The sequence below is a fragment of the Nuphar pumila genome, chromosome 13, assembly GCF_984573655.1.
Source record: "Nuphar pumila chromosome 13, dmNupPumi1.hap1.1, whole genome shotgun sequence".
NCBI lineage: Eukaryota > Viridiplantae > Streptophyta > Magnoliopsida > Nymphaeales > Nymphaeaceae > Nuphar > Nuphar pumila.
The window spans coordinates 95,416,665-95,432,823 of NC_143261.1; the positions used below are offsets into that span (position 1 = coordinate 95,416,665).

General features: G+C 35.5%; 1 protein-coding gene across 1 annotated transcript in view; it reads right to left on the reverse strand.

Moving 5' to 3' along the window:
* The window catches only part of LOC149819299 (protein CHROMATIN REMODELING 20-like), a 141,503-nt gene that overhangs the window by 13,836 nt on the left and 111,508 nt on the right, over positions 1-16,159 (reverse strand). Inside the window, exons 20-21 of the mRNA XM_089985505.1 lie at positions 13,073-13,134; positions 12,547-12,779 (exon numbers count right to left, since the gene is read on the reverse strand). Of these exons, the coding sequence (XP_089841631.1) occupies positions 12,547-12,779; positions 13,073-13,134 (295 nt within the window). The remainder of the gene's footprint in view (positions 1-12,546; positions 12,780-13,072; positions 13,135-16,159) is intronic.

A 16,159-nucleotide genomic window follows, 5' to 3' on the forward strand; every position in this document is an offset into this window, starting at 1 on the left:
TTTTTAAAATCGGTGAACTTGTTTTTTTCGAAAAACTAAATATATGATTGCTCAAAACATGCTTTAATGGGTCGATAAAAATTTATAACCATCGGAGTTTTGAACTTATATTTTATATCTAATTTTGTTTATAAGAATACCTTTTATATGAAAGATAAGTCTTTAAGAAAGTTATCTTAAAATGTTTATGAGATATGTAGTGTAAAATTATTGATCACATACTCTTCTACACTCTCATCATAGTTGATTGGTTCGTATTGAAGGTATGTGTTTATCCACTAAAAAGTCCTATATGAGGCTTATCATAATATCGTGTGTCTCTTTGAAAAATGATTGACATATATTATCTATAAAAATTCCTAATTAATTTTTTATTCCCCTACCTAATGTGTCTTTTTCATATGAGCAATGTTTGACTAAGAAGGCATCTTATAATACCGGTTGAATTAAGTTTTTAAAATGATCTTATGAAATATGGTTATTATCTTTGCATCTTTTTACTCTTAAAAGATTCCTCAATTTAATTTCAAGAGTGTATTTCATTATAAAATTTATGGTCTTTATTAATGTTTGGTGCATACTTATTGCATTAGGAGTTGGTTATAACCTATTAAGTCATATGTTTTTGATAAAATTATGAATTTCTCCTCATCAATAAATGTTTGATTTATGCCATAGTGCAATCTTATTATTCTTCTTTGTTACGATTTTCTCCCACTTTAATGAAGTTTTTCTTTTTTTCGTGTGTACCCTCCTTTGGAGATTATGTGTTTGAACTCTCTTTGAGAGGCCTTTCGGTCCCTGTAATCTTCTTATGAGTATATACTCTTTGTGAAGATTTCATGGTTGTTGTGAGAAGATTGGTTGTGAACATCATTTTTAAAGTTACAATAGTGGTTTTCATGAGATTTTCAAACTTCATAATCTTACCATCTTTATGAATGCTTATGTTGTCCTAAATTTGTTATTTGCTCATATTAAGATTATTGTCATTCGACATCTTGTATTGCGTAAAAATGCATCTATTATCATTTGATGTGCATATAATTGCACTTTATATCTATCATAGTTAAAGGCTTGATTTGATTCTTGGATTATTCCAAATTGGTTCTTGCACATGACATTGCTTAATATTTTATGTTGTGTTTGTGGCATAAATAAGTCTTTTGATATAAATGACTTCGTTTTGAAGATTTGATCATGATTAAGCATAATTCGTGTTTATGCAAAATTATTGTTATAAGACATATTGTTGTGATTGATTGTGTTGGATCTTTATTTGGAAAATGTTTCCTTAAAATGTTTTTTGCCTTTTTATGGCATTTATATTTATTCATCACAGGTTGTTTGATGCATCATTTGTTTGGCCTTATTATTGGTTTTTTAGAGATGTTTGTTGAGGTGAGTTATGAGCACCTCGTGTTATGTCATTTTAGGTTGTCAACTTGTAGTTTGACCCTAAAATAACTGGTTATGTGATCGCTAATTATGAGTGTGTCACTCATTTATTTTTTGTCATTGTTTTTATGAATGCTCTTAATTATGTGAACCTGTGATGGATATACGATGGTTGGAACCTTAAATGTTTTAAGGCATATTAAAATCAATGTTTTATTTGTTATATGTTTGTCATTACAAGTCTTATTGCCTCAAAAGTCTTCTCATTTTATAACTCTTATCTAAGTGTCATCATATGTAGACGAGATTTTTATTACACTTTTGTGTGTTGGTAGCCCTTTGTTGGCTTTATTCTCTTGGTCTAGTAGCTGAACACACTTGTCTTGAGTGTTATTATATGTAGACAAGGCACGTTGATTCACACCATGGTATGTGATTTTAGTCCATGTTGGCATTGTGTCCTTTTTCTAGTCGTTGAGATGTATGCCCATGGTTGACTTCTTTCACTCATTTCAATTGTCACTTTATGTAGACAAGAGATGTATTGTGTTGCACCCTATGGTTGGCTTGATACTCTTGTTCTAGTAGCTGAACATACTTGATTTTGAGTGTCTTTTTACGAAGGCAAGAGATGCTTTTGGTCCATATTGCGTGTATTCTCTTGTTCTTGTCGTTGATACACTCATTTCAAGTACTATTACATGTAGACAAGAGGTGTTTATACACACATTTGTGTGTGTCTTTTGGCCTTTAATGGCATTATGATTATTCTCTTGTTCTAGTAGCTTATACACTTGATTTGTGGGTTTTGGAGGACTAATGAGGTAGTTGCTTGTAGTGGATGAACTATTGTTGAAATTTGTGAAATTTCATTCATATTTTGTCTTTTAAAGATACAAGTGAATCATATCATTAATATGCATATTTTAAAATCAAATTGATTTTTTGACATTTAATCTATATATTAAGTGCTTAAGGTTTTGGCCACCTTTGTATTTGATATGCAAAATGAGTTTTTGTAATTACAATCATTTGAGTGAGATGTTCCTAAATGTGTAAGGTTCTCTACTCAAATAACACTCATTATTTTGCCTCTTAAGTGGACTTAAAACCTTTTGAACTCTTGTGTTTTACACATTCCTTTTATGCTCTTGAGCATTTCCTTCTTAAAATTGCTTTCAAAAGAATTGCTAAAATCAATAACACTTGTCTTTCTATCTTGTCAAGTAATATTACTTGACTAAAATATGATTGGAGCATGTTCATTAATTACTCTTTTAAGTGTTGATTCATTTCATAATATTATATGCATATGCTCATTATGGCCTTTAGGCCCTCATTCAATAAATTATGTGCAACTTATGTCTCTTCGTAGGCTTCTTATGGTGTCCTTTAGTGGACCATTATGTTATTCCTCATTATAAGGTTATATTTGTCCAATGTTGGATCTTATGAATGCATTATGCATTCTTGTAATTCGTTTTCACTCACTCTTTAACATTGTATATGATTATGAAAATTGGTTTTCTAAAATCATTTTGCATACATAAGTAATTATCTTGTTCTGTCAAATCCTGTGCTTCAAATAAAATAATTGTGTTTTTACTATGCATAGAATATCTTTTTGCACCATTTCTTTTGGATGAATCATATGATATGGTTTTCGGTTAATTCATCTTGTTTGGAATATTTCACTTGATTAAAGTGCAAAAATATCTTTTACTTAGATCTTTTTTTTGGTTTGTTCCCCAGGATCTTGAAGATAAGATGAAAAGAAGTACCTTGGATAGATCATAGAAGATGCTCTCCATTAAAGTCAATTAAAGGAAGATATTTGCAAATCTCAGTGGCATCCTTACTGAAGATTCTTGAAGCCTTGAAGATTTTTCCTCATGTATTCTTCAATCTTTTCGTTTCCCCACGCAAAGATTGAGGGGGGGGGTGTTAAAATGTAACTTTTCATATATATAGAAAGAGATATATGTACATATATACTATGTATATATGTACATATATATGTAATGAGATATTGCGGAAATATAAAGAGTGCATACAAGCACATACAACAATGAATAAAAGAGAAAATATCACAAGTCCACGAAGGGACAATACAAGCACAAGCCTTTAAGAAGGCAACAATATACAAAGCCTCTTATTGAAAAGAGAGAGGAGCTCTCCAAGATGAGAATACACAAGGGGATCACCCCTATTTATACAAGAGAAGGAGGAGGAAAAAGGAGGGCCAAAGGTGTAATGAAGTGCCGGATGAAGTCTCCAAGAGCAAAACAAGAGAGCACGCACATACACAAATAGCCACTAATGGGCAAAAGAACAACACAACCACTTAAAGTGGTAAGGCACCCAAAAGAAGAGGAAAAATATATATTCCACTCAAAAGGCTTCAAAGAAGCATACATTACAATGGGGAGAAACCCCTTTATTTATAGACAAAAGAGGAGGCCTTGGAAGGGCTCCTAGAGGGACGTTGGAGCCCTTCCAACGGTCATAAATATGACCGTTGGATGCTCCAACGTCCCCCTAGGTGGGGCCCATTCCAAGGAGGAAAAAGAAAAGAATAAAGAAAATAAAAAGACTGTTTTACCCCTATATGGGTCTATTTACAAAAGATATAAATATATATATATTTATATATGTAGATAGACACATAGACATATATATAATTAATATATATATGTGTATGTGTCGAGATCTATATATATAAATATATATATGTACAATATATTTTAACACCCCCCTTCAAACACACGGTGAGATCACCGAGAGTTTGCTAAGGAGAAAGAAGAAACGAGGCGATGGCAAAGCTTTGGTGAAGAAGTCCGCCAACTGGTACTCGGTGGGAACATAAGGCAATTGAATGGTGCCTCGTCGGAACTCATCACGAACATAATGGCAATCCATCTCAATGTGCTTTGTTCTTTCATGAAAGGTGTGATTGCTGGCAATGTAGATAGAGCTCTTGTTGTCGCAGCACAGCTTTGAGGGAGTTGAGAATGAGACTCCCATATCTTTAAGCAAACTTCTTAACCATACGATCTCCGTGGTGGTAGTGGCCATCGCACGATACTCTGCTTCAGTAGAAGAGAGTGAAACTTTCTGTTGCTTCTTACACCTCCAAGAGATAAGTGACTCTCCAAGAAACACACAATACCCTGTGGTAGAAATACGATCATCGGGGTTACCACCCCAATCAGAGTCAGTATAAGCAAGTAAAGTAAGAGGTGAAGAAGAGGGTAAGAATAATCCTTTTGTTATGGTGCCTTTCAGATATCTGATAATTCTCATGACAGCAGCCATGTGAATGGTGGAGGGAGCAGTCTGAAATTGACTTGCACTATGAACTGCATGAGAAATATCGGGCCTAGTGATGGATAAGTATGTGAGCGACCCAATCAATTGACGATAAGGTGTGGGATCAGCTAAAGGAGTGCCATCACTAGCTCTCATCTTGGCATTGATTATTTCTGGCGTCTCCACCTTCTTGTCATCAGTCAGTCCAGATCTGTCAATAATGTCGGAGGCAAGCTTCATCTGAGAAAGGACATACCCTTTGGGAGAGTATGCAACTTCAATTCCTAAAAAATATCTTAGATAACCAAGATCAGACATATCAAAATTTTCTTTGAGAATATTCTTAATAAGGTTAATACCTTTCTTATCATTACCTGTGATAATCATGTCATCAACATATAATAACAGAATTGTAATGTGATCATTAGAATTTTTAACAAACAAAGCAGTATCAGTATAACACGAGGAGAAACCATTATCAAGAACTACTTTGCTAAAAAGATCATACCAAGCTTTAGGTGCTTGTTTAAGACCATAGAGAGCTTTATTTAACTTTAGAATATTTCCTTTACCAATTTCAAGACCTGGCGGAGGATCCATAAGCACTTCTTCATATAAATTTCCATTTAAAAAAGCGTTTTTAACGTCAAGTTGATATATAGGTCATTGTTTAATGGAGGCTAAGGCAATTAAAGTTCTCACACTAGTCATCCTAGCTACGGGAGCAAAGGTTTCCTCATAATCAATTCCATATTCTTGGGCATAGCCTTTTGCAACCAAACGAGCCTTGTATCTCTCAAGAGATCCATCACACTTGGTTTTAACTTTATATACCCATCTACACCCAATTGCCTTTTTTCCTGATGGTTGGGGAATAATACTCCAAGTTTGAGCTTTGTTAAGAGCCTCTAATTCAACTTTCATTGCTTCAATCCAATGTGGATGATCTTTAGCTTCTTTAAAGGAAGTAGGCTCATGATATGAATGAATTAACATGAGACAAGCCCTATAATTAGGTGAGAAAGATTCATAAGATACAAATTTTTGTGGAGGTCTACTATTACGAGAAGATCTCCTAGGTGCATTAATAGGTTCTTCTAACGAGAGATCTTGAGAATATCTTTCAAAAGCAGGTTGATGTTCAATTCCTGACCGCCGGGTATATACATTCATTTCATTAAGATTCTCAACTTGAGAATCATTACCATGCTGAAGTATATCATTATGATGGGAGATGCCATCACAAGTATTATCGCAAGTACTTGCATCTGGTGTTTCAATTCTAGGAGCAAGATCAAATAGGAAGGAATAGTCAAGGTTTTCTCTAGATGTGTGAACATCAAATCCATTTTGTTCTTCAAGAAAATTTACATTTCTTGATATATAGAGTTTATTATTTCGAGTGTCATAGCATCTATAACCTTTTTGATTTTCACCATATCCAATGAATGCACATTCAATAGCTTTAGGTGATAGTTTATCTTGTCCTTGAACAAGCACAAAACATTTACATCCAAATATCCTTAATCTATTAAAATCTGGAGTAATTTTGAATAATTTTTCAAAAGGTGATACATTTTTTAAAGAAGCAGAGGGCATACGATTGATTAAATATGTTGCAGTAAGAAGAGCTTCGGCCCAAAAGTTTTTAGGAACATTTTTAGAAACAAGAAGTGTTCTTGTAGTTTCAATTAAATGTCTATGTTTTCTTTCTGCAAGACCATTTTGTTGTGGGGTTTTAGGACAAGATCGTTGATGTAAAATTCCATTTGTTTTGAAATAATTTTGAAAGTCTTTAGACATGTATTCTCCTCCAGAGTCGGATCTAAATATAGCTATATTGTTTTGAAATTGGTTTTGAATAAGAATATGAAATTCTTTAAAATTGTTAAAGACATCGGATTTATTTTTAATAATGTATACCCATGTATATCTAGTAAAGTCATCAACAAAACTAACATAGTAAGAGTAGCCTCCCTTGGACAGAACGGGTGCCGGTCCCCATACATCGGAATGCACAAGTTCAAAAGGTCTTTTTGACACAAAATTACTATGAGAATACGGAAGCGAATGAATTTTTCCAAGGATACAATCATTGCATGTGAATGTATTTGTATTACAAAATTTTTCCAAAAAAGGAAAGAGATACAATTTAGAAACACTAGGATGTCCAAGTCTTTTATGCCAAGTCTCAATATCTTTGGATTGAACATGATTACAAAATGATTTGGTTGGCAATGACAAAAAATCCATATAATAAAGATCCCCTCTTCTATGGCCTTGCCCAATCCGCTTCCCGGACCGGAGATCCTGCACATAGCAATGGGTAGGTGAAAAAGTGACATTACATTCAAAATCGGTAATTTGGGAAACGGAAAATAGATTTAAATTAAGTTTTGGAATAATTCGAATTTTGGGAACAAAAAATTCTTTGTTTTCATTATAAATTTTCTCAAGATTCCCAATGCCTTCAACATCCAAGGATGTTCCATCGGCAGTGGAGACAAAAGATTTAAATTTGTTGAGACTTGTTTTTGATAAGAGTGATGCATTCGGAGTCATATGAAAGGAGGCACCCGAATCAAGAATCCAAGAGGTCATACCTGGGAAGGAGGAGATAGCGGCGCCGGAAGTGGATGGTGTAGAAGAAAACTGAGAGGAGCTCATCTTCATGAATTGATGAAGCGTTTCGGTAAGATGAGCAAGAGACTCTTTTATGTCACCATCTTTCTTTGAGTCTTCATTTGGAGGAACTTCACCAACGGAGGCCGCCTTCTTTTTAAATCTTGGGCAATCCGGACGAATGTGGCCCGGTTCATTACAATTATGGCAAATGATTTTCCTTCCTCCACCACTATTATTTTTGAAGAAATGAGGAGGTTTGTATGGCCTTACATTGTTGCCGGGTCTAGATACGGCATGAACTTCATCAACATCTCGTTTTAATGCCAAACGAGTCTCTTCTTGACATAAGTCGGCCAAAATATCACTTAGAGGAGTAGAGGCCCTATGGAGAAGGGATCCTCTAAGTTGCTCAAATTCGGGGCGAAGCCCATGAATAAATTGGAAAAATCTTTCTTTTTCCATTTGCTCTTGCCTCATAGCAATAGCACTACCCTCCCATTGGGGTTCGAGAAGGACAAGTTCATCCCATAAAGAGGATAGGGCATTATAGTAGTCCCTAATACTCATATCACCTTGTTTAGTAGCTCTTACCTTTTCTTGTAGGAAGAAATGCCTAGCAAGGTCTCTTTGAGTGTACATGCCTTTCATAAAGAACCAAGCTTCATTAGCCTTCTTGAATTTGGCGAGATTTGCACAAATCTTTAATTCAACATTGTTCATGAACCATGCTAAAATTTTAGCATGCTCACTTTCCCAATCTTCTAATTTAGAAGAGTAATCAAGAATAGCCTTCTCTTTTTCCTCTTCGTTCAAAGCTTTTTCCTCATTACCTTCAAACTTAGTCAACTTCAATTGTGGTTCCGGAATGGTTCCACATACATAACCCCAAAGTTTTTTACCTTTGAGATTGTTTTCCATGGCGGCCGCCCACATGCGATAATTGGTCCCATCCAATTTGAATGAGAGGTCGATTTTTGTATCCTTGTTGGCCATTTGTAGAAGAGGAATATAAATGCACTAAAGAGAAGGATATTACTTGACAAAAGAAGATCCGATGAAGCTTTATCAACCAAGGCTCTGATACCATGTAATGAAGTGCCGGATGAAGTCTCCAAGAGCAAAACAAGAGAGCACGCACATACACAAATAGCCACTAATGGGCAAAAGAACAACACAACCACTTAAAGTGGTAAGGCACCCAAAAGAAGAGGAAAAATATATATTCCACTCAAAAGGCTTCAAAGAAGCATACATTACAATGGGGAGAAACCCCTTTATTTATAGACAAAAGAGGAGGCCTTGGAAGGGCTCCTAGAGGGACGTTGGAGCCCTTCCAACGGTCATAAATATGACCGTTGGATGCTCCAACGTCCCCCTAGGTGGGGCCCATTCCAAGGAGGAAAAAGAAAAGAATAAAGAAAATAAAAAGACTGTTTTACCCCTATATGGGTCTATTTACAAAAGATATAAATATATATATATTTATATATGTAGATAGACACATAGACATATATATAATTAATATATATATGTGTATGTGTCGAGATCTATATATATAAATATATATATGTACAATATATTTTAACAAAAGGGCCTCAAAAGGAGAGCCAAAAGGGGACTCCCATAGAGTCGTTGGGAGCCCCCAACGGTCACATTTGTGACCGTTGGGGGCTCCAACGACTTCTATGTTGGAGCTCCTTTAGGTCCTCAAAAATAATAAAAAAGAAATAATAAAAAAATAAAAAGAAAAAATTACATTTGTTCGAAAAAGAAAAAATAGTTGTTTTCTAAAACAACTGTGAAATTACAAAAATACCCCTATCAGGTATTGATGTAATAAACAGAATTTATATATATATATATATATATATATATATATATATATATATATATATATATATATATATAATAGGTACATTTTAACAATATATCGCTATACATAAACAAATATATATATATACATATATTGACATATCATTGTAAAACCCGATAAGGGTATTTTTGTTTTTTTTCCTTTTACACATATTTCAATTGAAATATGGTTGTATTTTTTACATTTTCTTTTTTTCCTTTTTATTTCTTTCTTTTTTCTCTTTTTATTACAAAATAGAAGGACCATTGGGGGGCCCACCCTTCTAGTCGTTGGGGCTCCCAACGATTAGAAGGGAGCCCCAATGGCCCCTCTCTCTCATTTGTCCTCCCTCTATATATTTGAGGGCTCTTGTTTACCCATTAGTGGGTTTGTGTATTCGCACTTCATGTGCACGTTTATTGATTCATTATTGAACCTAATGTATTCAAAGTCGTTTAACTTTCGGTGATCTCACTGTAAGTTTAAGGGAGAATATTAAAATACATTATGTATAAATATATATATACATATACATGTATATATATATGTACCTGATATACATATACGTATATTTATATATTCATATAAATATACATATATCAAGGGCATTTTAGTCTTTTTATAAATATTGATCACTATGACCGTTGGGAGCAGTCCAACGACTAGTTGGACTGCTTCCTCTCCTCCTTGTTTTGGTGCATGTAAAAGCTCTATAAATAGAGCACTTTGTAACAGTTTTAAATATGTTTTTCAAATCATATTTGTGATATACGAAAGCTTCTTATACTCTGTGTTATTTGTGATTTTGTGTCTTTTGTGAGATTGTTATTGATCTTTAGTGATCATGTTGTGTATGTACACTTGTGTAGCCCTTCGTTGGCATTGTGATTGTGCACATCTTGTTTCATTTCAAAATACCCTTAAAAATATGGCATTTCAAAAATGTATCATTACTTTTTGAGGTCAAAAGGGTAAATTTGATAGATTCATAAAGTTACTTTTTTTTAAAAGGTGTTTGACTTTTCATTTTCCTCCAAGTTCAAAAGACCTATAATGCCCAAAAAGGAAGCCATGCATTTTGAAAAATCTCACTTTTAAGGGTATTCTAGTCATTTTAATAAGGTTGAATCCATCTGATGGTAAACACAACTAGATTAATGTTAGTTTATATATATATCCACACACACACATACGAAAGGGGGTATCGTTGAACCCCCTTTTGTCGGACGTGTTCACTGATTGTGTTGAAAAACAGACATTTAGTAGGAGTCCTTGACCGTTGCTAAAAGTCCGGGCAGAAATAATGTCTTTAGTGGCAGTCGTGACCGCCGCTAAAGACGTTATTTTGTATAACACCGTGCACATCTGACGGAACGTCGAACTTTACTCTCTCTCTCTCTCTCTCTCTCTCTCTATCTATCTATCTATCTATCTATCTATCTATCTATCTATATATATATATATATACCTTCCCCATGATCTGAATGCTATAAAAATACTTTTAGATGTCATAAAAAAAAGAACATGATAGTTCAGAACTATCATGATATTAAGCTCAGAATGACTTACCAATCCTTTTTTTAAGAGAAAAAGAAATTACTATGTTTTATTATATAAGAATTGCCCATGAAAGCACCCACCATACGGCAACTTACTCATGAAAGCGCACCAACATAACAACTTAGGCGCTGTTTGGGTGCCGGTGTTGGAGAGGAGAGGAGAATGCAGAAGCAAATGGGTGATGAGAGTGGAATTGTAAACTACATCCTTGTGAGGATGTAGTTCAAAAAGCCCATCTCCACTCTTCCCCGTTCCCATCTCCCAAAACCTGGCTTCCAAACATCCATGAGGGAAAAATGGGATAACTAGCATTTATTAACTCCCCATATCCCCTCCCATCTCCAGCTCCCAAACAGAGCCTTACTTTTGTAGACAATAACGTCTGGGCTTCTATATGATGCGCTGACACTTTGGTGGCTGAAATCTTAAAGCTCTCTCTTTTACTGTGGTTTCTTTCTATATTTTACTATACTACAGGCTGACACAAATTCAAGCAGATCTCCAAAACAGATACCAAAGTGAAGCAACAGACAGATCTTTACAATCCTTTAACAATGTGTGTGACCATAGTTTTAACACTTGGTGACTCGTGACTCCACCCGGCATGGGTTGACCTGTGACTCAGCCAGGTCAATTCGGAGTCATGTCAACTTTATATTTTACATAAAGTATGTAAAGCTTGTAAACTATGTATATAAATATGTTCATTACATATTTATTACTAATATATTATGTATAATATGCAAATTATATATATATATGCCCTATATATGTAAGACGTGAATGGCTCATGTCTAAACTTGACTGAGTCAGCCCAGTCGTCCGAATTTTGTTCATTTTCGGGTCATTCATTGGGTTGACCCAGTAAATGACGAGTCAACCCAGTAACTGTGTTGACTCAGCAAGTTTTTCCTTGTCATTTTCTAAAGAGTTTGCAGCTGTGTGGGTGCAGTAGCAAACCATAAATGATGTACTCTAGGAAAATTTTCAAGAGGCTGAATGGTGAAGGGGAACGTCACTAAACCAGGTAGGTAATTGGGTCTACCCAGACCTACACTGAAACACAAACCTGTTAATCCATAGGGGCCCACATTTTTGGAAAGATACCCAAACCCAAAACCAGACCCGAATCAAAGTGGGTCAGGTACAAGGGAAGATCAGGTGCATTGCACATTTTTGGTGTGCCTCTGCACCTGGCCACCCCGCATCTGCTGTTGGGACCCACAGCTGACAGGTTGTATCCCAAACATGGAGGGTGATCAGGTGCAGCAGCACACTGAAAGTGTACAATCATTGCACCTGATCCTCCCTCGTCAGGTCCATAGTTTTCAGCCATAGACCCCAATCAGATTGGATCGGGTTTGAGTCTAACTTTTAGACCCTATCCGGAATCGGGTCTGAGAATACCTCTGTTGAAGAAGAGTCAAATGTACCATGTTCCTATCTTACATGTGCAAGGTTATTTTTGTCCATAATTAGTTTAAAGGCCTTTGTAATCTTTTTAATTACTTAGCGAGGGCATTTTTGTCACAGAAAATATTGTTATAAAGTGTACGTCATGCAAAAAAGAAGAATGTGAAAAAACGATTTTTTTGCTGCCCTAGCTCATCATCTTTTCCTCTCTTCTACTCTCATCTACCATTTTCTCCTCTCTCCTTGATTTATATCCAGCCATGATGGCATGATAAAAGGGAAGAAACAGTTACACCCCTACATGATGCTCATTGAAAATGTCCAAATGAAAATTGAAACCAACAAAGTTCTCAACTCTTTTAAGGTGATAAGAAACAGCCAATTTGTACCTGTACCAATCTTTTCCTTGTTTCCAGAATTTGTTGTCTCTTCCATGCCGTGGTAACTTTGCAAGAAAGAACTCAATAAGATCTAGAGTCGACAAGCTCTGGCTAAAAACAAGGGCCTTATCGCCAGCCTCAGAACTCATTGATAAAAGATCCAGAAGCAGAACCATTTTACCACTGTATTCAACCTCTTTATAGACTTTATCTTCAAGAATATCTACCCACCAATCACTGTCCTGTGAAATGTACAATGGGCTTAAAATGTAAAATGTATAAACCATAACCTTTTCCTGGACTTTGTGTCAACAACATTAAAGGTACATTAATAGAAAAACAGGTTGAAAATAGAAGTCTGAATGCAGTCAGCATATGAAAACATCAGCTGATCAAGAACAAAAAATAATAATGGTGAGCAAGGAGATAAATGAACGTCCTATCAACACACCCAGAACTTCATTGTATTAATGAAATTATAGATTATATCCAATATCACAATGATCATCAGTAACATGAAATGTACTATGCGTACCTCATCAAAAAAGCCACTATCGCTTTTCTTGTTTAGATATTCAGACTTCGGCTTTGGCTTTTCTGTTCATAAAATGCATAACATTGTGAGTCCCCCACACCTTTCATGTCAGTTGTAACCAAGAGAAAACGAAAACCACAAAGACACAGATTGGGCAACAAAGATAATGGAACACATAAACAGTGGGATAGTTATCAAGTGATGCTCAGAAAGAAGAAAGCTCAACTATTCCCATTTTTTTTATCTCAGGCAGTGAATATTTCTCCCAACCAATAGCATTGAGAAGCCGCAAGAAAGTGAACTGAGAATATCCGAATAAATAAAATTAACCAAATTTCACATGATCCACACATTTTTACACATCTACATTTGTAATCCTCTAGTCTGACACTAATCTTTCTAGTACAAGATAGATTTTGATCGCAGTATACATGATTAGTAACAATCGACCAATTTCATCACCATTTTCCCATTCATCCATGACAGACATGCAACAGATCAAGAAATCTAATAGTTCCAGCTTCATGTTAGCAAGCAATTATCCAATCTAATATGGTCCAAATTAGAATGCTACTGTTCGCACTCAAAACATCTCCAGAAATAAGCAAGATTGGCTTCTCACATACACAATGGTAGCATTTGACTTGAACGCTCTAACCAAAACACATGATTTACAGGTAATATATGTATCTCTATTACAGATCTTTCAGGGCTAGAAGTTAATTTCTTTTAATGTCAAAACATCCCTGAAGAGTTAGAATGTTACAACCTTTCAAGGCAAAACTTGAAGTTTCACATTCTTTGAGATACTTTGACTCTTCATGTTCTCAACTTTTATCAGCTTTGGGGTTTTACATTGAACTGTGTTTTACTTGAAAAGGGATTGGTGTTATTTTCAGGATCAGGTCCAAAGAGAAAAATTATGAAACTAATTTCCATTTTTAGGTTCTACACAGTCAAAGAGTGACTGCACATAAAGAATAAGAATGATTGTTCATAAATACTATGACTGCTCATTATACTTTCTGTAGTTCTGTCCAGAATGTTTGAAGGACACATTACCAACTGAGCAATATTGCAGGAATGCAAAACTGCATGATTATGTTAGTACAACAGGAGGATCGTCGTGACGTTATCCATGCCTAAGCATGAAATTCCAGAAAGGAAACATCACCATGCACCTTCCCAGCACCCCACAATATGAAATAGCACCAGCTATGGCACTTAGAAATGTTTCTTTCCTTTAACGGTGTGCATGTTACATTGAATTGGAATGAATTAAACCACCTTTTGTCTTTCATTACAAAATCGCATTCTTCCAAGAACCGACTTATCATCTCCCAGAAAGGCAACCTGACTCAACATATATGCAACCCGTATTTGCTTTACCATGTTATTACTTCTTTAGCAGCAAAAAATAAAAAATAAGAATATAAAAACCAAAAAGATCTTATGAGAAACAACTGAGTACCACTATACATCTATTTATTAGTGATAACGTGTAAGGATAAAGGAACAGAATTACTTAATCAGACATCACCTAGAATGCCTTCTGGAAACTAGAAGGCTTTGAGCTGCTTCAGTAAGGTTCAATGCATGCATAAGCAAGTAATAACACTAAGTGGTCCAGGCTCCCTAGAAAATGCACAAGTGCTTGTTGAAAATAGGGTCTCATGCATGCAAGCCAAGCTGGGTTTGATCATGGGCTGTCTGAAGTTAGCTTGGCACAGCTTGTAATATGCATAAGTCAAGCTTGAATAGTGATGTTCAAGCTTGATCAATCTCAAGCTCCATTCAGCTAAGCTCAAGCCAGTTCTATTAAAAAACTTTTATTTTTGGAAAAGAAAAGGAGAAAAGATGAGACTTCAACTCATCACACCCTACAAGCTGTTAAAACATATGTAATAATACCATAATACCCGATAGGGGTATTATGGTCATTTCACAAAGTACCCCATAGGGGTACTTATTTTGTTTCTCGTATTTCACTATTTTTTATTTTTATTTTTATTTTTGTATTTTTTGGATACCGAAAAGGGGCCCCACAATGGAGTCGTTGGGGCCCCCAACGGTCACATATGTGACCGTTGGGGGCTCCCAACGACTCTATTGGGAGCCCCTTTGGTCTCCTCTTCTTATAAATAGGGGGAACCCCCCATGTATGTTGTATTGCTCTTGAGAGCTCCTCTTCAATAATAGTGATATTATTTTTCATGTGTGTAGCCTTTTTATAAGGCCCTTTGTATATCCCTTAGTGGATTTTCTCTCTTGTGCTTGTTGCATTTGTCCGTGTGGGACATAGTGAATGCTTTAGCATTCTTGGTTTCTTCCGCTTATTTCATTACATGGTATCAGAGCCATAAGATCTTCTAAAGGTAAAATCTTGTCTCTCTCTACTTCCTTTCTTTCTCACATCTTCCTTGTGTAGCAATGGAAGTCAAGATCGATCTATCATTCAAACTCAATGGAAAAAATTACATGATGTGGGCATCCGCAATGGAGAATAATCTCAAAGGCAAGAAGCTTTGGGGTTATGTAATGGGAACCGTTCCGGAACCCCAACTTAAGCTCACAAAGATGGAAGGAGATCAAGAGAAAGCACTTGAAGGCGATGCTCGTCTCAAGGCCATTGAAGATTATAATCATCAAATGGAAGATTGGGAGAGCAACCATGCAAAAATCCTTGCATGGTTTATGAATAATGTCGAACTTAAGGTATGTGCAAATATTGCAAAATTCCGCCGGGCAAATGAAGCTTGGTTTTTTATGAAGGGTATGTTTACCCAAAAGGATCTTGCAAGAGCTTATTTCTTGCAAGAAAAAGTAAGAACCACAAAACAAGGCGACATGAGCATACAAGATTACTATAGTGCTCTAAATCCTTTGTGGGATGAATTGGCTCTTTTAGAGCCTAAATGGGTATCTATGGAGGATGTGGTTCTAAGACAAAAACAAATGGAACAAGATAGATTGTTTCAATTTTTATTTGGGCTTCGTCCCGAATTTGAACAAGTGAGATCCTCACTTCTCCATAGATACACGTTTCCTCCCTTAGAAGAAGCTATTGCCGAGATTACTCAAGAAGAG